This window comes from Urocitellus parryii, chromosome 9 (genome assembly GCF_045843805.1).
Source record: "Urocitellus parryii isolate mUroPar1 chromosome 9, mUroPar1.hap1, whole genome shotgun sequence".
NCBI classification, from domain to species: Eukaryota; Metazoa; Chordata; class Mammalia; order Rodentia; family Sciuridae; genus Urocitellus; species Urocitellus parryii.
The window spans coordinates 15,005,224-15,026,887 of NC_135539.1; the positions used below are offsets into that span (position 1 = coordinate 15,005,224).

Consider the following 21,664-nt stretch of genomic DNA (forward strand, 5'->3'; position numbering starts at 1 on the left):
ATCAACTGCAGGGAGCCGGAAGTCCACAACTCCTGGCCTGAGCCCAGAAAACGCCTGCGCAGTGCCAGGAAAGGCGTATCATTGGACAATCAGGGTCGGAAGAGTCCACGGTGGCGGGGGAGTTGTGATGGACTTTCGTAGAGGGAATTAGAAAAGGATTAAAGAGTGAATATGTGGGCCGGTAATATAAACCCAAAGGAGGTAACCTTAAACTACCTTTTGGTAGTTTACTTATGAAAATGTGCGCCCTTGTGCCTTGTGTCTTGGATAAGTCGGATTGATCCAACATCCAGAGCAGTAGAGCGCGGTCGGGATAGAGAGAACCCTTACGAAGGGGGCGTGGGAAAGAGCGTTAGCGGGGGAAGCTGGGAAATTCCCGTCCTCCGCCACCATCTTGCCCGCCTTTAACCCGCAGTGACTGTGGGTCAGCGCACTCTTGAGCCATGAAGCTACTGAGCACAGCCGGGTCCTTCTCGGTGAGCACAGCGGGAGGGTTTTGGGGAGGGTCTTTGGGCAGTGTGTCAGCACTCTGGTACGGGCCGGAGGTTCGTGATGTGGGGTCCCAGGCCTTGGGCTTCGATCTGCCCTTCAGCTGAACCCGCAGACCTAGAGGGTTGAAAGCTCAGGTGTTAGGAGAGACTTGGCTCGTTCTGTGAACAGAAGAGACCTAACGCCGGAAGACCTGAAGAGAGAGAGGGCTTGAGAGCCAGGTCAAGCGACTCCGAGGAGAGACTCCTGAAGGTCACTACTCTGCCCCACACCTAAGCCCCACCCGCCGCGCCTCTCCAGTCGTGGCCTCTGCTTCTTGGTTTATCTTGTGTGTCGGTTTCCCCAGCGGTGAAATGGGCTTACTAATAAAGTGTAAGAAATAAACTACTGTACCTTTAGAGCTTATCCCATTGCCTAGAACTTCATTCGTTGTAATTATATCCTGACAGTATAACGTGTGCTGCTTCTCTTGGTCTCTTACTACAGGATCCCTCCGGAAGGGATTCTTGGTCGGTTCTTGTCAAAAGCCGCTTAACTAGGGCTTCCCTAAGTGACAGTTATGTTCAAACTAGGGCTTCCCCCTTTTGAACAACTGGTTTCCTCAAGGATAGGTGTTTTGTCACTGTGGAGCACTGGTTACCAAGTAATGAAAGAAGAAACGCTTGAAAAAAAAAAAATCAGCAAGGAATAATTTGCACCAGTGTACTATTAGCAATGTCTAGAGACAGTTTTGTTTATAACTACTTTTGGGGAGGCTGCTACTGATAAGAAGGACACGGGTGCTGCTAAAAGCCTAGGATGCATGTAACAGCCCCTTTATAATGAAGAGTTATCCAGCCTAACATGCCCGTAGTACCTGCGTTGAAAACCCCTGCTAGAGGAAAATGCAAAAGACCAGATCTGGGAATGGATTTCCTTGTTCTTTATGTTTAAATAGACGTACTGTGGATTATACAAATTTAGGCTGTAATTATATTCCTGGCATGCCTTTAAAAAACCCAATGATTAACAACACTTTGAGAGCAACTTAGAATGGCAAGAGTGCCCCAACTTTCCCGTATTCCAATTTTCTGAGATAACAGTTGGAAAGGACCAAAGTAAGCAAATTATAGTAAATTTTAAAGCAATTGTTTATGTTTCTAATTGTAGTACTTATTTTATCTCATTCTCACTTACACTGTGTTATTCAAATAACACATTGTGTTATTCAAAGGAAAATTTAGTAATTGATAATTACTAGGACAGTTCTTTAGTGATTTGAAAGGGACAAATAAGCATATAACTAAAAAAGTGTCATGGCTTGGTGGTGCAGTGGCTCATGCCTGTAATCCCAGCTACTCCAGAGACCAAGGCAGGAGCATTTTGGGATTAACAAGTTTTATATATGCAGCACTTCCACTAGTAACCTTGTAAGGTTTAGTCATAATCAAAAGGACTTTTATGACATTGTATATCATTTGCGGCACCCCCCCCCAAAAAAAAAAACTGTCTAAAGTGAATGCATTTTGAATCCATTATCTGACATTTAATAAAAGCTTTTTTTCCTCTATTGTGACTATATATTATATACCAAGAATGTGCTGTGAATGAATCTATTGTTAATCTTAGGGTGATATAAACTTTTATTTAGTCAAAGAAGGTAAGATCCTTGGTTACTCAGCCTTTGGAACATGAGAATGAAGATGCAATGAAAATATTAGTGCAGAGGAAGTTGGTAAGCATTGGGTTTTTTACAAGGTTGCTAAGTATTTTCCAATTCATCTACTTAAATTATTAAGTAGATGAATTGGAAAATAGACTAAAGTGAAGAGACTTGTAGGGCAGATTAAGGAAGCAGTTTTTGGGGGGGAGGAGCAAATGATATACAATGTCATAAAAGACCTTTTGCTAAAATCTCTAAAAGGGAGTTAACATGGCAATTCAGTATACCTTTCCAAAAACTTTCAAAGCATCAGAGCTAGAGAGAAACACTAGAAACTTCAGTAAGGTAGTTAAAAGGTTCAGAAAATACAATGATTATTATATAGTTAAAAAAATTAGCATAGAGAATTCAGCTGTCTTTAGGAATCACAAATAAATTGACATTTTAAAATGGCTTGAGTAAGCTGTTGGGTTAAAAAGTTATTCAGCTAAGCCATCCCACGAAGATAATGGTTGTTCTTTTTACTTCTAAACACCCTCTTTCTCTTGGCAGCACTGATACAATGCTTTTATTTAAAGCACTTTGTGAGAAATGTGTATAACCTGTCTTTTTTGTGTTTAGAGATTTTATTCCCTCAAAGTTGCCCCCAAAATTAAAGGTACAGTCGCCCCCACAGGAGTTACTCTACATCCTCAGGACCTTGAGGTTAGTCCGACTGAGTTTCTTGCTATATGTATATATGAGTGTGTGTGTATATATACTTTACTCTCCTTGATAATATAAAGACAGTAATCATATCTCTACTTAATCTTAAATGCAGTTTACCAAATTACCAAATGGTTTGGTAATTGCTTCTCTGGAAAACTATGCTCCTGCAACAAGAATTGGTTTGTTCATCAGAGCAGGCAGTAGATATGAGGACTCCAACAATTTAGGAACCTCTCATCTGCTGCGTCTTGCATCCACTTTAGTAAGTATCTTTATTAACCTCACTGTTTGAACATGCTGTGGTATCTTGGTCCTGTGAAAAAGAAAAGCTTTGTTAATTTGCTTGAGCAACCATACAAACTATGTGACTTAAACAAAAGAAATTTACAGTTCTAGAAGTTTGAAGTCAAAATCGAAGTGTCTTATGACAAGTCAGGGTATCAGCAGAGCCACACTTCCTACAAAAACTATAAGGAAGAATCCTTCCTTGCCTCTTCCTAGCTTCTGGTGGTTGCTGACAATCCTTTGCATTCCTTAACCTGTGGCTACATCACTTTAATCCCTGCCTCTGTTGTCATATGACCTTCCTTTAGTCTGTACAGATTTCATTCTTAAAAGGACATCTGTCCCAAAGTATTTAGGACCCTTTCTAATCCAGTGTGACATCATCCTAAGTATATCAGCAAAGATCCTATTTCTAAGTAGAAGGGAGGATGGGTGGGGGGAGCCGGGATGTGTAAGTGGGGGTTTTGTAACTTTTTTCACTTAAGGATAAGGTCCTCAGGGCTCATTTATGTTATAACATGAGCAAATTAAATTAGTGTCCATCTGAGTGTTAGTGTTAGAACGTAAGAAGTAAGTAAAGATTTATTTAAATTGATACTGAAAGAATTGCATATATGAACATATGTAATTCTCTTTCAGAATAGACTAAGAACTCCGTTAAGCTTGTATTTGAAAATGGAATGTTTAATAAATATACTTTATATTTAAAATATATGCTTGTGCTCTACATTGCACCTTATTTTATAATTCGTGATTTAAAAGGATCCAATACTTAGGAAAGTTTCTTTAGAATATGCTAATAAGGATTACACAATAGATTTTGACATAGTGTGATGTTTGGGATACTTGGCATTAAAAAACTACTAAGAAAATCTTTTCTTTTTCAAGACTACGAAGGGTGCTTCGTCTTTCAAGATAACCCGAGGAATTGAAGCAGTTGGTGGCAAATTAAGGTTTGTTAAATAAATAATAGGAAATAAAATGAAAACACCAAAAAGTATTCAGTTTTAAGGGAACTCTTCTCTGTTATCAGGGTGATTAAAGATTTCCCAAACAGAACAAGAAAAAGACTGATGAATTTGCATCAAAGTATGAAATATCTTTATCCCTTAAAGTAAAAATTTACATAACCAATTGGGAATAGTATTTGTGATATACATAATATATTAAAGATTTCTATTTGGAAAAATAAAGAATTACAAATCAGCAAAAACAAGCAAAGGAAAAATATAAATGGATAAAAGATAGGAACAGACTTCCCGGAAGAGGAAGCCAGAAACACTAGTTTTGGTAATCAACTGCATACCATTTCACACCCATCAGAGTCTTTTAAATATCATATTTTGGAGGAATAAGGGAGATGAAGAATCTTTTATTCTGCTTGTGAGAGTATAAATTAATGTAACCACTTGAAGAATCAGAGAATACCTAGTAATATTAATAAAAATCAAGTGATTTGGTTTTTTTGCAGGTCTGTGGGGGTGTACTAGGGATTGAACTCGGGAGCACTCAACCACTGAGCCACATCCCTAGCCCTATTTTGTATTTTATTTAGAGACAGGGTCTCACTGAGATGCTTAGCACCTTGCTTTTGCTGGAGGCTGACTGAAGTCTTGGTCTTTCTGCCTCAGCCTCCCGGGCCACTGGGATTTCAGGCATGTGCCACTGCGTCTAGCATGGTTTTTAATTCACATGTATAAAGATATTCCTTATCTTGGTTGAGACTAGAAAATCTATGTCCATCGTTAGGGAAATAGATAAAGCATAGCATATGATGAGACAAGTGTATGGTTCTGTGGAGTTAAGGGACACTGAGCCATCATTAATACCATCTGTCTCTGGACCTTTGTCATCTTACCCAACCAAAAGTCTGTGCCCATTAAACAATGACTCCCCATTATTTGTCATCCCCCAAGCTCCTGACAACCCCAGTTCTATTTTCTGTTTCTGATTTTGTTCCTCATAAAAGTAGAATCTGAATATTTTTCCCTTTTGTAACTTATTTCACTAAGGATAAGGTCTTCAGGATTCGTCCATGTTATAACACGACTTAGAATTTCATCCTTTTTAAAGTTGATTTGCCAGTTTTTTTTTAAAAAATAATATTTTTAAAATTTAGTTGATGAGTATGTTATCATTTTGCACTTTCTGATAGCACTTCAAAAACTTTCAAAAGGAATTTATTGATTTAACAGAAAAGACAAAAGGAAAGTTTATTATTCTGATTTATTAATTCTAATTTATTTCCAATTCAGTGTGACTGCAACAAGGGAAAATATGGCATATACTGTGGAGTGCCTGCGGGATGATGTGTAAGTATTTGCATGTGTTTAGAATAGCTGCTTTTTTTTTAATATGTATTTATTTTAGTTGTAAATGTACCTTTATTTTATTTATTTATATGTGGTGCTGAGAATCGAACCCAGGGCCTCACACATACTAAGCAAACACTCTACCGCTGAGCCACACCCCAGCCCTAAATATGTGCTTTTTAAAAAATCCTAAACTGCTTAGGTCATGTTTGTGTCACTATGACCTCTGACTTTTGTTCGATATATTATTAACAAATTTCATGCTCATAACACTATTTACTACGAGTCTTAACATTTGAGAATGTTAATGTTTGTATAGAATCCTGAATGTTGGTTTTTTAAATTTTTGACCTGTAACTCTTAATTTTTTCTAGTGACATTTTAATGGAATTCCTGCTCAATGTCACCACAGCACCAGAATTTCGTCGTTGGGAAGTGGCTGCCCTTCAGTCTCAGCTAAGAATTGACAAAGCTGTGGCTTTTCAGAATCCACAGGCTCGTAAGTACAATTTCACATTACATTCTGTTGTTTCTAAAGTACTGGCTTTTTGAGAAGATAGATTTTAGAGACAAAAATTGCTGTTGAAATGTTTTCATACTTGAGTTTGAAACCATCTTTTCCAAAAAAATGTGCACATTTAAGTATATTTTTATAATTTGGATTATAAAGTCCTAGATGTATTTCCTGTTTTCCTTCATGTGTTTGTTTTGCTTGCACCAGAAGCATCAGCAGCTTATCTTTGCTGCTTCTGCTGTTATTGTTTATTGTTATGTATTGCTGTTATTGTTAATCAACTTCCCTTTATTGAGTCTTTCAGAAGCAAGCAACTTAACTTTTAAAAAAATAAGAGCTTAGCCAGGCTAAGCACAGTGGTGCACACTTCTAATCCCAATGACTTGGGAAGCTGAGGCAGGAGGATCATGAGTTCAAGGCCAGTCTCAGCAAAAGCAAGTTAGTGCTAAGCAACTCAGTGAGACCCTGTCTCAAAATAAAACACAAAACAGAGCTGGGGATGTGGCTCAGTGGTTGAGTGCCCCTAAGTTCAATTCCCAGTACCAAAAAAAATGACTTTTGTGTGTGTTCATTTTTTATGCTTATGCAGTGTTTAATTATATAGCATGAATAAGTACAACTGACAGAACAAGTTTCTAAACAGGCTCTGCTATCTCTTAGAAGTCATACAACTTCTGGAGAAAGCAGAAATGTGCAGGTAGATGAGAATTAGGGACCCACTGCAGGGCCTCAGTAAGCCACAGGCTTCCATGGGAATGTCAGCCTGTCAAGAAAGGATCCTATCAGTGTCTGGAACATAGCACATTTAGTTCATATTGCTCCTGTTACTTCATGGTGATGCTTTATGTCAGAGGAATGTGGTCTTTATTGCTGAGGACCTATACCAAACAAATGGAATGGTAAAGTAGAAGAAAAGAGGATTTACATTTCCAGAATGACTCCTGCCCCATCAGTGGCATAAGCTTGCAGCCATCATTCCCCGTACAATTACAGTATAGTCTTGTTGTATCTTCTCTGGTCTCTGTCTCCAAGTTTACAACTATGTCTGTCTTCTTATTTATTATTTTTTACTTTTTTAAAATGGTATATAAAAACTGTACATATTGATGGGGTACCATGTATACATTGTGTAGTGTTTAAGTCACATTAAACATATCTATATGTCCTCAAATATTTACCATTTATGATGATTAATCTATCTGGTATCACAATCTCTACTTCTAGCTTTTTAAAATGTCCGGTCCTACTTCTCTTGTTTCTTGCTCAACCTTCCTCCCCTTCTAGCAGTGATTCCCCCCTGAATCCACCTATTGTCATACTTTATGGCTTTGCTTTATCTGTTTTCTCTAGCAGTCATGCTGATCCCACATCACTCACCTATGAAACATTCATTCTATAAGACTTACACCATATTTTACTTCCTTTACTCTTTTTCAGTTTCCACTTCCTTCCCTTGTGCTTATACTGCATTTCCAACATAATGCTGATACTGCACTGTAATACTTTATTTCATGACTTCTCCCAGCATTTTGAGGGTGGGCATTATATCAGGCCCATCTCTGTATTTCCAGCACCTACCACAGTGCCTGGCATTAGACAGTTGTCTAGATAATGAGCAAATGTAGGAAATATAACTAGAATAAAAACACAGAAGCAGGAAGACAGGGACCAGGGTACCAGTGAGGAGTAAGTCCAGGTAAATGGTAGCATTTGACTCCTGAAAACTAATAATATAACCTAAAATTGATACTTTCATCACTCCCTGTATCCTGACAACACCTTCATTCCCTGGAGTGCAAACCTAGAGGTAAGTGGAATTCAGATTAAATTAAGGTCACATGGCAAGGTGGTGGAAGAATTATAACTAGATTCAGACTTCCTATATGTGGACAGTTATACCTTCCAGGTGATACTGTGTGGCCCACACCTGTAATCCCAGTGTCTTGGGAGGCTGAGACAGAAGGATCACGAGTTCAAAGCCAGCCTCAGCAACAGTGTGGCACTAAGCAACTCAGTGAGACCCTGCCTCTAAGTAAAGTACAAAATAAGGCTGGGGATGTGACTCAGATTGAGTGCCCCTGAGTTTAATCCCCAGTGCCAAAAAAAGAAATAAAGAAAAGTGTTAGGTGGGCTCTGACATGTAGAAGCTGCTACTATATAATCTCTTATTTTCCTCAGCACATTCAACTGGCAGACTTTCAAAGCTGCTAGAGATTAAATGATAATAAATTTCAAGTCCTCTTAATATTTGAATGCCAAATTTGTATAGATTTTTTGTAAACTCGGTTTTTAAAATATTGTTGTCTTTACTTAAGTGGTAGTTCAGTAATTTCTTCTTTACTTAACTATCTTATAGGTCTCATTGAAAATTTGCATGCTGCTGCTTACCGGAATGCCTTGGCTAATTCATTGTATTGCCCAGACTATAGAATTGGAAAAGTGACCTCAGAAGAGGTAACTGGTAAAACATACTGCATTTTAAAATGTGCTCATTTTCACCTTTTTTCTTTTCTTTTCTTTTTTTTTTTTTTTTCATATTTTTTAGTTGTCACCTTTATTTTATTTATTTATATACGGTACTGAGAATTGAACCCAGGGCCTCATATGTGCTAGGCAAGTGCTCTACTACTGAGCCACAACCCCAGCCCCTATAATTTTTAATACCACACATACACTGTATATCTGCTTATGCATTTGGATGTATACCTGTACTTTGTATATAAAATGGGTAAGTTTGTTTGTTTCTAACCCACAAGAACCAATTTTTAGACTCCTGGAGGGATTAAGAATACATGTTTTACCCCTAGTTTTGCACATTTTGAATCAAAAATAATAGTAAAAACTATGATTCCTACATCTTATTGATCCTCAGATCACCAGAGTGGTTGATTAGATGGATGGCTAATTGGATCACCAGAGTGGTTGATTAGATGGATGGCTAATTGGTTACTTTTTTTTTTTTGATGGATGCAATACCTTTATTTATTTTATTTATCTTTATATTGTGCTGAGGATCGAACCCAGGGCTCCACACTTGCTAGGCAAGCACTCTACCACTGAGCTATAACCCCAACCCATAGTTGATTACTTTTAATAAAGATTCTAAGATTCTTTATCAAATCTATCATATCAGTCTGTAATATGGGCCTCTGAAATTGGTGGAAGTGAGAGGACCTTTTAAGTTCTCCTAGGTAATTCTATAATAGTTCAGATTGGAAACCTTCATGTTAACAGTGACCTCATAGCAAGAAAAGTTTGCTGAGATTGGCTTCAAAGTGGACAAGAAGGGTATAGTGATAGAACTCTATTAGATCAGCCATAAAATATTTACAATGCTTTATTACTACCTGTAGAAACACACAGTAATCTAATGTATGACTTAAACCTCATGATAATAAAAAATCATAAATTTACTTCCATTTTTTTCAACTTCAGATCAATGTATACTCTTAATTTCTTTTCATTCCTTTTTATTAATGGCTTTATTGATAGGTATGTAATTCTACCTATTTAAAGTATATATATCAGTGGTTTTCATTATTATGATTATAGAGTTGTGCAACCTAACCACAATTTCCATTATTTTAAGCAATAGTTTTTATAACTAAGTCCTTTGTAGTTCATTTCAGCAGCATTTATGTCTGGGTATTTATCTTCTGCTGAACTGCACTTGTATGTTTTTACAACTTTCTTTGTTTATACCAATAAAATCTAATAAGAGTTTTTAACTTTTTCAGTTACATCACTTCGTTCAGAACCATTTTACAAGCACAAGAATGGCTTTGATTGGGCTTGGTAAGTTGGGAATTACTGTATGTCAGTTTGCTTCCCTAAGGACAGTCCTTTAAACTGTAATTATGTGAAACTAGAACAAAATTTTAAAACTTCTATATATGTCAAACAGGTATATATAATCAAATTTTAATTGCTAGTCATTTATTTGTGAAAGCACAATCCATTATTTAACTTTGTAAACCATTTGCTTTATATTCTTTACAGTATTTGTAAAACCTGTAACAAGGATGCATTTCTGTAACAGCAAAGAGCACTTACAAACTATCTTTTAAAAAGAAGTACAACTTAATAGAAAAATAGGCAAAGGGTGTAAACAGACAGTTCATGCTTAAAGTGGCCAGGGTAGAGCCAGTTATTTTAAAACATAGTCACCCTCACTAAATAAACATTTTAATCTGTGAGAACATCAAAAATTAAAAGGTTGATACTGCTCAGTAGTAATCAGAGCAGTATCAAAATTTTTAGTGGCAGTATAAGAATTGTCCTAAGAGCCAGGTGTACACATGTAATTCCAGCTACTTGGGAGGCTGAGGCATGAGGATCTCAAATTCAAGGACAGACTAGGCAACATAGCAAGACCCTGTGTCAAAAAAAAAAGAAATAATTTGTCCTACAGAAATACTTGTTCAACTATAAAATGTTTACATGGGAATATTGTTAAAATATGGATTTTAAAGTGTACAGTTCTGTAGCTTTTAGTAAATTCAGATAATTTTGTGCAGCTGTTACCACTGTCTAATTTCAGAGTATTTTCATCATCTCCAAAGAAACCCCATGCCCATAAGCAGTCCTTCCCATTCCCACCATCCTGCTTCTGGTATCTGTTAATCTACCTTCTGTCTTCATAGAATGCCCTCTGGACATTTCATATAAATGGAATTATATAGTAGGTAACCTTGTGTAATAGGCTTCTTTCAATTACCATAATTTTTCAAGGTCCATCCATATTGTAGCATGTATCAGTGTTCCTTTTTTATGGCTGACAAATATTCCATTACTTCATTTTGTTTATATATTCATTGACATTTAGGACATTTCCACCTTTTAGCAATTGTGAAAACTTAACATTGATATATTAAGTTTTTCTTAGGGTACTAGTTTTCAGGACATATATGGTAACTCTATTTAACAGTTTGAGAAACTGTGTGAGTTATTGTCCAAATTAGTTGTGTGATTTTACATTCCTACCAGCAGTTTTCCAGAGTTCTGATTTCTCCACATTCTCACCAGCATCTACTGTCTTTTTGATTATGGCCATTTTAGTGGTAATTGTGGTTTAAATTTGCATTTCCCTAATGACAGATGACATCTTTCTATGCCCTTTTTGGCCATGTGCATAACTTCTTTGGAGAAATGTCTGCTCAAGTTGTTTGCCCATTTTTTAATCAGATTGTTTATTTTCTTTATTCATGAGTTATAAAGATCCTGTATGTATTTTGAATGCAAATAATTTTTTGCATATATTTTATTTTATACCATGGGTTATCTTTTCACTCTTTTTTTTTAAAGAGAGAGAGAATTTTTTTAAATTTATTTTTCAGTACGCCAGGCAAGCGCGCTACCACTTGAGCCACATCCCCAGCCCCTCTTTTCACTCTTTTTAATAACGTCCTTTGAAGCATCCAACTATTAGAAACATGCTAATTGTCTACTGAAACGGGATTGATTAAAGAAATGATGGTATACCCATAGAATGGCACTTTGTATGACCTTAAATGAATAATATGGACTAATCACTTAGAAAAAAAGAGGGGCAGGGGTATAGTTCAGTGGTAGAGCACGTGCTTAGCATGCATGATGCCCTGGGTTTGATCCCCAGCACCAAAAATAAAAATCAAAGTATATGAATATAACCACACAGAAAAAAATTCAGATGAATATGATAGTAAATAGTTAATATTAAACTGTAAATGGATATATGGAAGAATGGCATTGCAGTAGAAAGAAAGCGTATTTTTAAATTTTATAATCACTTATGTTAAAACAGAAAAACAGATGTTTTAGAAATTCTGGTTCTAGCTTTGTTTTTGTTTTTGTTCAAACAGGTGTGAGTCATCCTGTTTTAAAGCAGGTTGCTGAACAGTTTCTCAACATAAGGGCTGGGCTTGGTTCACCTGGTGCAAAGGCCACTTACCGTGGAGGTGAGCATTCTCTTCTACTATGGTTAGTTTATCAGAAGGACATTTCACTGGTAGAACAGCACGTTGGGGTGGAATAGACTTGATTATTTACTACCAAACCATTTCAACACAGAAGGAAATAATTAGATGACTTAGGTGTTTAGCCTTAACATGTTTTGTGTGTGTGTTGGAGTAGGGTGTCATGGGGAAAATATAGGACCAAAGAAAAAATAGGGCCCGGGAAAAGCATAATCTTAGTGGGTTAATACTGTGTTATAGAAGATATTGAAGAATAAAACCAATGGTGCTGGGCATGGTGGCACATGCCTGTAATACCAGTGACTCAATGAATGAGGCAAGAGGATTACAAGTTCAAAGCCAGCCTCAGCAACTTTTTGAGCAACTTGTCTCAAAAAATAAAAAGGGCTGGGGTTGTGGCTCAGTGGTAAAGCGCCTATAGGTTTGGTCCCTGGTACTCCCTACCACCAAAAAAAACCCCAATGGTGACCAAGCCATTTTCCTTCTCACCCTCTTCTTACTTGGCCCAAGGTGAAATTCGAGAACAAAATGGAGACAGTCTTGTCCATGCTGCTGTTGTAGCAGAAAGTGCTGCTATAGGAAGTGCAGAAGCACGTGCATTCAGTGTTCTTCAGCATGTCCTTGGTGCTGGACCGCATGTCAAGAGGGGCAGCAATGCCACTAGCGTCTTGTACCAGGCTGTTGCCAAAGGAAATCACCAGCCATTTGATGTAAGTCTGAAAAGTTGATAATCTTTCTTGTTCCCAGAGACTCGGTATTTATGATGTAATCCTGATCATCTACTCTTAAAATTTGAGACGAACACATAAAATATTTGTGCAATTGAAGTGACAACTAGGCTTGTTTTTGGTACATTAATGGGTCTATCAAAAACTTATTATTTTTAATCCTAATGTAGAAAGAGGAATTGCATGCTTAGAAGTTAGAAAGTCACACAAGTTCCCTTTATGATAAAGTTTTAGATAGTATATGTATCCCTAGATTCTAACTAATGTTTCTTTCTAGATATTATTGTTTCTCTTCTGTTCCGGTTGCTACTCTCTGAATTTCACTACTCTTTTTGTTTTCCAATCAAGTGAGCAAGATGTATACCAAGAAATTGTTTACAGACCCATCCCTCCAGTTTAAAATTAAATTAAAAGAAAAAAAATGAGAGCTTTAATCATAACAAAAGGTTCATGTTACTTTAGAATACACTCTTTTATGACAGGAAAGTATTAAAGCTTTAAAAATAATGATACATCAGGAGAATATAAAATACCAACCAACAAAGTATTAATTAATGAATGCGCATTGTTTGCCCAGTGTAATATCCTTCATGAGTTTTGGTAGTATACATATAAAAGATAACAAACTAAATTATAGGAATGAACATTGGTCATAGTTTCCAATATAGTATATGGAACATGAAGACTTGTGCTTTATTTAGTAAAGTCTTTGGCCATTTGACACTTAATGATGGAAATTTAAATTAGCATTTTTCTGGTTTTTATTTGTCTATTTTAATTTGAGTGGTAGTTTTTAAACTTGTTTGGATTTTAGTTGTTATTGTTTTAGCAGAGGGACCTTTTTTCCTATATGATTTTCCAGCTGCAATGCACAAAAGGTTTAACTTTTAAAGAAATTTTGAAGACTTACTTGGCTGAAATCTTTTGAATCTTCTGTACAGAGCCTCAGGGTTCCCTGGAGCACAGTTTAAAAACCATTATCTTAAAGTAGTCCTAAGTTAAATTTTGCTTTTTAAATTTTCTCTAGATTATATTTCATCATTCACTGTCTACCGTTTTCTTTTTTTTTATTATTTAAAGAGACAGAGAATTTTTAATATTTATTTTTTAGTTTTCAGCGGACACATCTTTGTATGTGGTGCTGATGATCAAACCCGGGCCACACGAGTGCCAGGCGAGCGCGCTACCACTTGAGCCACATCCCCAGATCTGAGCCAGTGGTTTTCAAACTTTAATGTACCTAAGAGTCATCTGGCATACTTGTTAAAAATCTGCCTCCTAAGCTACCTACGTAGGACTGTGAGTCAGTAAATCTTGTATAGGAATCTGAAAGTCTGTATTTTTAAATAACAACTTTTTTTTTTTTTTTTTTTAATGTAAATGGTCCAGATGAACACTGTGAAACCCTGTGTTGGTCAATCAAAATCCCCTTAAGGAGCTCTAAATTCCGCTCATACTTTGGTCAGCAATATCCCTATTATCCAGAGGCTGAACTTTTTGCCACCTTGGAAATCTATATAATTTTTCTGTAACTCTTTGACCTTAGTGTGTAGGAGAAGTGAAAGCAAATTGATGAAAAAGTCACTACCAACAGCAAGAGAGAAAAAAAAAAAAAAACAGGTCTAATGATCTATACCATTTGACTATACTGTATCTATGTTATAATAAAATGTTTGAATTATCCTTTTTTCATCAAAAGAAGTTTATAAAATACCCAGCAAAAAGGAAAGTGAGCTGTCATTTTAGAAAGATTTAAATGAGGGGTGGGGGACCTCTGAAAGTTTCATTGTATTTCAGGTTTGTGCATTCAATGCCAGTTACTTGGATTCTGGTCTCTTTGGAATTTACACTGTCTCCCAGGCTGCAGCTGCTGGAGATGTAAGTTTCCAATTCATTAATTCTTAGAATTTTTTTTCCCGTCATTAGCATGTGTTCAGTTAAAATATGGAATGTTTGAATGGTCTGTCAGCATTTCTCAGTGTGAAACCATTGAAATGTATCTGCTATGATGAAAACATTAAAATGTGTATTAATACTTCCAGAAAAATGGAGAAATGCCTCCTTGATGTTCTGGTTCTATTTGGACAAGTGGCATTGAGTTGACTCTGAAATATCTGGATATGAGAACCCTGGAAAAGTCAAGCCAAGATGTGTATTTTCTGATAGAGATTGTGCTAAAGTCAGGGTTATGGGTGCTTTTACTTGTAGGAGAAGAAAGCCAAAACTCAAATTCTGGGAAACACCATCTATATAGGGCAAATGACTAAGGAAAAAAGGCCAGGAAAACAGGAAGAAAAAGAAGAGAAACCATTATATTTGGAGGCCAGGAAAAAGAGAATGGTTGATACCATTTTGATCCACTGATAGGTTAGCGTCCCTTTTGTTACCACAGAGAGGTCTTATAGTTTTAACAAACTAGATTGTTATTGGTGATTATATCAATTTCCCCAGAGGAGTGAAAGTGAACCAAAATTTACAGTGATTAAGGAATGATTGAAAAGTAACAAGTGAGAGATTGGTGCAGGTAGGTGGAGCTTCTTAAGACTTGTAGCTGGCCATTTTGGGAGAGTTTATACTGAAAAAAATGGGACATTGATAAAGAAAGATTGGAGCAAATACGAGTTAAAAAATGACAACTGGCTCAAGTCTGAGAAAGTAAGAACAAGTGGGATCCAGAATGCAATGGATGTATTGAGCCTAGGAAATCAAAACTAATGTTGGGAGATGTTGTCAGAAGATGAGGAAGAACCTCCATCATAAGGCAAGAGGCTAAGTCATCTTTTAAGAGTGAGAGAAAAAAAAGTTTCAAAGAAAGTAATGAGGCTTGGGACAAATGAATGGCAAGATGCACAAAGTATGGGCAGCAGGGGTAGTATAGGTAGGTATCCTGAAGTGCCCATGAATTCGTAGTACAATCAACCAGGTCTGTTTTATCTTTTATTCTTCATTAGCATTTTTTATCCTAATGGAAAAATTGGGGAGGCAGGTAGTAGGATTAATCCCAGATTGGAATCCAGCAAGGTAGACAGTTTAGAAGTAGGAGGAAGATAGCACAGGAGTTGGGAACATTCAAGAGTGAGTGAAGGGAGGATTCATAGATCTAGGCCAGATAAAGAAGAGAAAGGGGCCTGATTGAAAGTAGAAAAATAAGGCACGTGATCTTGAGAAAGTGGAAGAATAAAGACTGAGGCTGGAAGTCTTTGGAATTGGGGATTTCAGAGATAAGACAGGTCTAGGTTATGTGTGGGCATGGCTATAAAAATGGGTAATTAATGTGAAAGGGAAATGAAAGTCCTGGAATTTAGGTGATGCTGGGAACAATAAGTAGCAGGCCTGGAATGCTACCAGGGCTGGGATGAAGAAAATCATGGGCCAGATTTTTAAAATGTATTTGTTCATCAAGTATTTACCAAGCACCCACATCACTAGAACTTGAATCTTTCTTGACTTTGACATTCCGAGTATGGATAAGCCTTATAGATTGACTATTTAATTAGATTACTAATTTCTGCTCAGTTAATATTAAGAGATAGCAATTTTAAAAGCATGATGTCATGAGAGTTTAGAAATTTTATTAGAGATACTTACTTCATTTTCTGCTGTCTGTCACTTAAATTTTGTATGAAGTTTGGATGCTTAGATACTATCATTTGCACAAATGGTTGCTTTAAGGAACATATAGTAACTACAGAATTCCAAATGGACCCTGTACTGTTTATCAGAACTAACCCTCTATCTTGTGTTTTTGCCTCAGTAGAGGAACATTTGCTTGCCTCTGGAGACTCTGGCACTGGCCAGGGATGTCCAACTCTTACTTATGTGTCTTAGGTCATCAAGGCTGCCTATAACCAAGTAAAAACAATTGCCCAAGGAAACCTTTCCAATGCAGATCTCCAGGCTGCCAAGTAAGTTTCCATATTAACTACTTTGAAAGTTGTTTTTCTTTTTCAGTTATAATGATATAACATACTTATAAGGAATGAGGAATACAGAAAAGTATTAAAGGAGAAAGGGAAAACTGGGGATGTAGGTCAGTGGAAGAGCATTTGCTTACCTTACCATAGGTGAGGCCTACGTTTGATTCCCAGCAGCACAAAAATAAGTAAATAATAATAAAAGAGAAACACAACCATATTCCATGTAATTGTTAACATTTTCCTTATTTTCTTGACTCTGCGTTTTAAACATAAATTGTTAACATTGTATTTATATCTTTTGATTCTAATTAAATATTATGTTTATTGTAAAAATATGAAAATTTCAAATGAAAAGAAACAAATAATTCCTCTTTTTTTTTCTTTTAAGCAACATGTTACTTTTTGTTAGATGTAGATGGACACAATACTTTTGTTTTATTTATTATTTTTATTTTTTTATATGGTGCTAAAGATCGAACCCAGTGCCTCACAGGTACCAGGCAAGTGCTTTACCACTGAGTCACAACCCCAGCCCCAATTCCTCTTTTTAAAACATCAAAATGATGTTTCCATTTATTCAGATAACTAAACATTTGTTTAAATACCAACTTGTATATTGAAATTAACTTGTTGGAAATTATAAGCTACAAAGGACATCTTTAGGTTTAAAACACTTTTATATTTTCTGTTATAGTTGGCCTCTGTATCCTTCATCTGTGGATTCAACCAAAAAAATTAGGGGGCGGTAGGGGAGTTGCCTTTACACCAAACATGTGCAGACTTGTATGTTGTCATTTTCTAACAATAAAGTATATCAACTATTTACACAGTATTTACATTGTATTAAGTATTATAAGTAATCTAGGAATAATTTAAGTATATGGGAGGTTGTGCATAGGTTATATGCAGATACTGTGCCATTTTATGTAAGTGACTTGAGCACTGGTATGCATGGGGGTCCTAGGATAAATAGCCCACAGATGCCAAGGGACCACTGTACTTTCTAGGTAGAGATTCCCAACTGGGTTTCTTGAAAAACATCTGATTTTTTTGTTTTGTTTTGAATAAGAAAGACGAATACATGATTTTTAAATTTCCACTATCCAGATTGAAAGTGTCAAAAAACAAAACTCCTAATGTATTAGTACTTCAGCACTTTAACTCCTAATGTATTATACTTCAGCACTTTAAAACTGACAGAAAAATTGGAAAACACCCTGCACTTTTGTTTAACAGTTAAGACATTGTATTCTGACTCCATCCACTTAGGACATTTTCAGGATGTGAAGCCTGCAACTCAAGTGTGTCAGGGTAAATTCTAACCCAGGATGGAATAGCCTTTACTCATTTCTGTTACTGTTGTTATTAGTTTCGTTATGCAACATATTACAAAATTGTATCTCTTAAATAAGTACAACACAATTGTATTGTAGCATGGTTCTTACAAAGTATGATATTTTATACAAAATAAAATTTTGGTTATTAATGCCAAGATATGTTTTCTGTCTTTTTGATGGAATTGATATTTTTTTCTTGTAAGGTTTTTAGTCTTCCTATAGCAAAGAGTGAAAGTAAAGTGTCAGTCCTGAAGGGACAAACTAATAACCTCTTGGTAAAGTTTATTGCAGGTTAAATCCTTTTTTAATTAAACTGACAATTTGCTTAAATTGCTGCATTAGATTGTGATTAAATTTAGATGGAAGACTTGCTGTAGAGTGCCAAAGGATGATAGTTTGTTTGTGGTTTAAATAACTCAACTACCTTATTGAATACCATGGAATAATAGTTCATTTCTTAGAGAATTATAAATTGGATTTTGTCTTGTTTTGTTTCAATTTGATGCTTTTGTGCTCATACTTTAGCTGCTTGGGCTTTCAGGACTGTACCATCCTTCCCCACCTGCCTTCTGCATCCTGCTCTACCCTCACTGAGGCAAATCCTGGCATAGAATTAGCACTTGGAGATTGGGGGAGGAGAGAGAGAGAGATAGAGAGAGTGAGTGAGTGTGTGTGTGTGTGTGTGTGTGTGTGTGTGTGTATTGAGCACAGCATTCTGCTAAATGAACCTGCATAGGTAGATAACTTTCTTTAGTTACATTAATCACTAAAAATGTAGCGCAAGGCAGGAGTTATTTCACGTATAGTTTTACCTAGATCTGAGTTCTAGTCCAAAATCAAAAGGTAATGCATGCCTGTAATCCCAGCAGCTCTGGGAGGCTGAGGCAGGAGGATGGCGAGTTCAGCAAAAGCGATGCACTAAGCAACTCAGATCCTGTGTCTAAATAAAAATGCCCCTGTGTTCAAACCCTGGTACACACACACACACCCACACACACCAGAAAAAGGCAATCTGTTGAGTTTTCAGTACAGTTTTGTATTGAAAGCTTTCCAAATAGTAAATGATAAAGTATTCATTGAACGGAAGAAATTTATAGAATGGAGGCCTTAGCTGTTAATATTTACCAAAAACACTGCAGAACTTTGATTGCGCAAAGGGGAGGAAGTGGAAGGGAGAAGGTATGGGGGCAGGAAAGATGGTGAAGTGAGGAACATTATTACCCTAGGTTCATATATGACTGCACATATAGTGCGACGCTACATTGTGTACAATCAGAAATGAAAAGTTGTGCTTAATTTGTGTACAATGAATCAAAATGCATTCTGCTGTCATGTATACCCAATTTAAATCAGTTAATTAATTTAAAAAACATTACAGAGTTTGAGCTATATACTTTTAAATTGCCTTGCTTTATAAAATTTACTTCTGCCTTTTATCCAACAGGAACAAGCTGAAAGCTGGATACCTAATGTCAGTGGAGTCTTCTGCAGGCTTCCTAGATGAAGTTGGATGTCAAGCTCTAGTTGCTGGTTCTTACATACCACCAAACACACTCCTTCAGCAAATTGACTCTGTAGCTACCAATGATGTCATAAATGTAAGCAAATGAAATTTTATGGTGTAACATGAGAAAATTTAACCTTAATGATCAATTTCAGAAGAAATGCATAAGCTTCTTTGGGCTCTATGTTGTTCTCATGCCTCACTACCTAGTTTGTAGACACGGGGGCTTATCGTCAGATCTGCAGATAGCTTCCTTGTCAACTCAGGCCTATGTGTATCTTCCTTGTTCAAATAAATTATCATTAGGTTAAGCCATTTTAAAATCTGTAGGTCAGGAAGAGTCAAATACTGTCTCATAGGATCTGGCCTAAATAGTAGTGAAAAATAACAACTAAGGAATAAACAAGGGCTGGAGTTGTGGCTCAGCGGCAGAGCACTCACCTAACATGTGTGAGGCCCTGGATTCGATCCACATATAAATAAATAAATAAATAAATAAGTAAGTAAGTAAGTAAGTAAAATGAAGATATTTAAAAAAAAAAAATAAGAAACAAACTCCATCCTGCCAGTCCTTCCATCATCCAGCATTTCAAGATTTTCTTTATTCTTTTTAGCCTAAGACCTTCTCCCACTTTTGGCATTTTTTCCCCCACACATAAGACTGTGTTTTGAGGGCTAGGATTATGTCTAGACTATGTCTCATACTTCTTTGTATTCTCTAGAATGCCTAAAGAGCACAAGAGCTTCAGCATATATCTAAAGTCATTGGGTTTTCCCATGTTTTTCTACATTAAGAAATATCGACTCCTTTTTTTTTTTTTGTAGATGTCTCAACTATCTAAAATAATCTATTTTTTAAAGAGACAGAGAAGTTTGTTTATCTTGAGATAATAACTCTAACTTCATTCACTTGCCCCCAAGTTCATCATTACATACTCTGCTAAGTGGCTGACCTCATCTTACATTCAAGAGTCTGCAGCCCAACTGCCTCCCTCACCATCTCTCCTCCATTAGGAAAGCTGGCCTGAGATAATGGGGACAAGGCTGGGAGAGCTGCTGCTATACCTAGACCTGACTTTCACTGCACTTAACCTAAATATAAATAACTAGGCTTTGAATCTGAAATAGTGGCATAAAGAAAACTAAAGAGGATGGGACTGTGTTTGTAGTGCTTGCACATGTGAGGCACTGAGTTCAAGCCTTAACACCGCATAAAAATAAATAAAATAAAATGTGTGTCCATCTACAACTAAAAATATTTTTTTAAAAAAAGAAAGAAAAGAAAATTAAGGAGGGCTGGAGTGGTAACTCAGTGGTAGAGCACTTGCCTAGCATGTGTGAGGCGCTGGGTTCGATCTTTAGCCCCACATCAAAATAAATAAAGGTATTGTGTCCATCTACAACTAAAAAGTATATATATAAAAAATAATAAAATTCTTGGTTCAGTTATCAATATAAGTTTGACTTTAACTGTATTTTGATAGATCCAGACTATTTGCTATTATAATACAGAAGCAAGCACAACCCTGCCTGAAGTCACTCTGCCCTGTTTTGCAATGTCAGTGAGGTTTTCCTCATCCCCCTAACTACTCTGTTATCTAGATCACTGCTCTTGCTTACTTGGTCAATATTCGATGGAATATTCATATTCAAAAGAACAGCCAAGGTCTAGGGTTGTGGCTTAGTAGTAGACCTAGCATGTGTGAGGCCCTGGGTTCTATTCCCAGCACCACGTATAAATAAAAAAATAAAGGTCCATCCACAACTAATAAAAATACTAAAAAAAAAAAAAAAAAAGCTTAACTTTTCCTCCACATTGTTCCAAATTAAATGAAGCACTAGCCATCTCATAGCTTATTTTCACAAGAGGCTATTATAGAATTGCTGGCTTAAAATGTTTTATCTATAAACTCTTGAAATGGCAAAGTAGTATGGCAAAAGTTTATCTACTTGACGGTACATTATTATTTCTTTTAATTTTCTGTCTTCTTTTGTTTTATTTAAAGGCTGCAAAGAAATTTGTTTCTGGCCAGAAGTCAATGGCAGCAAGTGGAAATTTGGGGCATACCCCTTTTGTTGACGAGTTGAAACACTGAAGCACAAACTGCAAGGGAGAGCACAGAACATTTTCTCATCCCAGAGCAGCAGACACATGAAAGTCAAAAGTCTATAATTTATCTTGTTTTTCTCAACTAAGTAAAATATCATAAAACATAAATGCAAGTAATTAATGGAGTCAATAAAACATTCTGCTTAAATGTTTTTCTTGCATTT

General features: G+C 36.3%; 1 protein-coding gene across 1 annotated transcript; it reads left to right on the plus strand.

Moving 5' to 3' along the window:
- The first annotated feature begins 365 nt into the window (after nt 1-365).
- Uqcrc2 (ubiquinol-cytochrome c reductase core protein 2) lies at nt 366-21,652 on the plus strand. Its single transcript, XM_077802432.1, has 14 exons — nt 366-476; nt 2,753-2,836; nt 2,952-3,101; nt 4,013-4,077; nt 5,380-5,436; nt 5,811-5,935; nt 8,307-8,404; nt 9,688-9,745; nt 11,791-11,886; nt 12,415-12,614; nt 14,430-14,510; nt 16,461-16,537; nt 19,331-19,484; nt 21,397-21,652. The coding sequence occupies exons 1-14, from the start codon at nt 444-446 to the stop codon at nt 21,484-21,486; spliced, it is 1,368 nt and encodes a 455-aa protein (XP_077658558.1). The 5' UTR covers nt 366-443; the 3' UTR covers nt 21,487-21,652.
- The last annotated feature ends 12 nt before the right edge of the window (nt 21,653-21,664 follow it).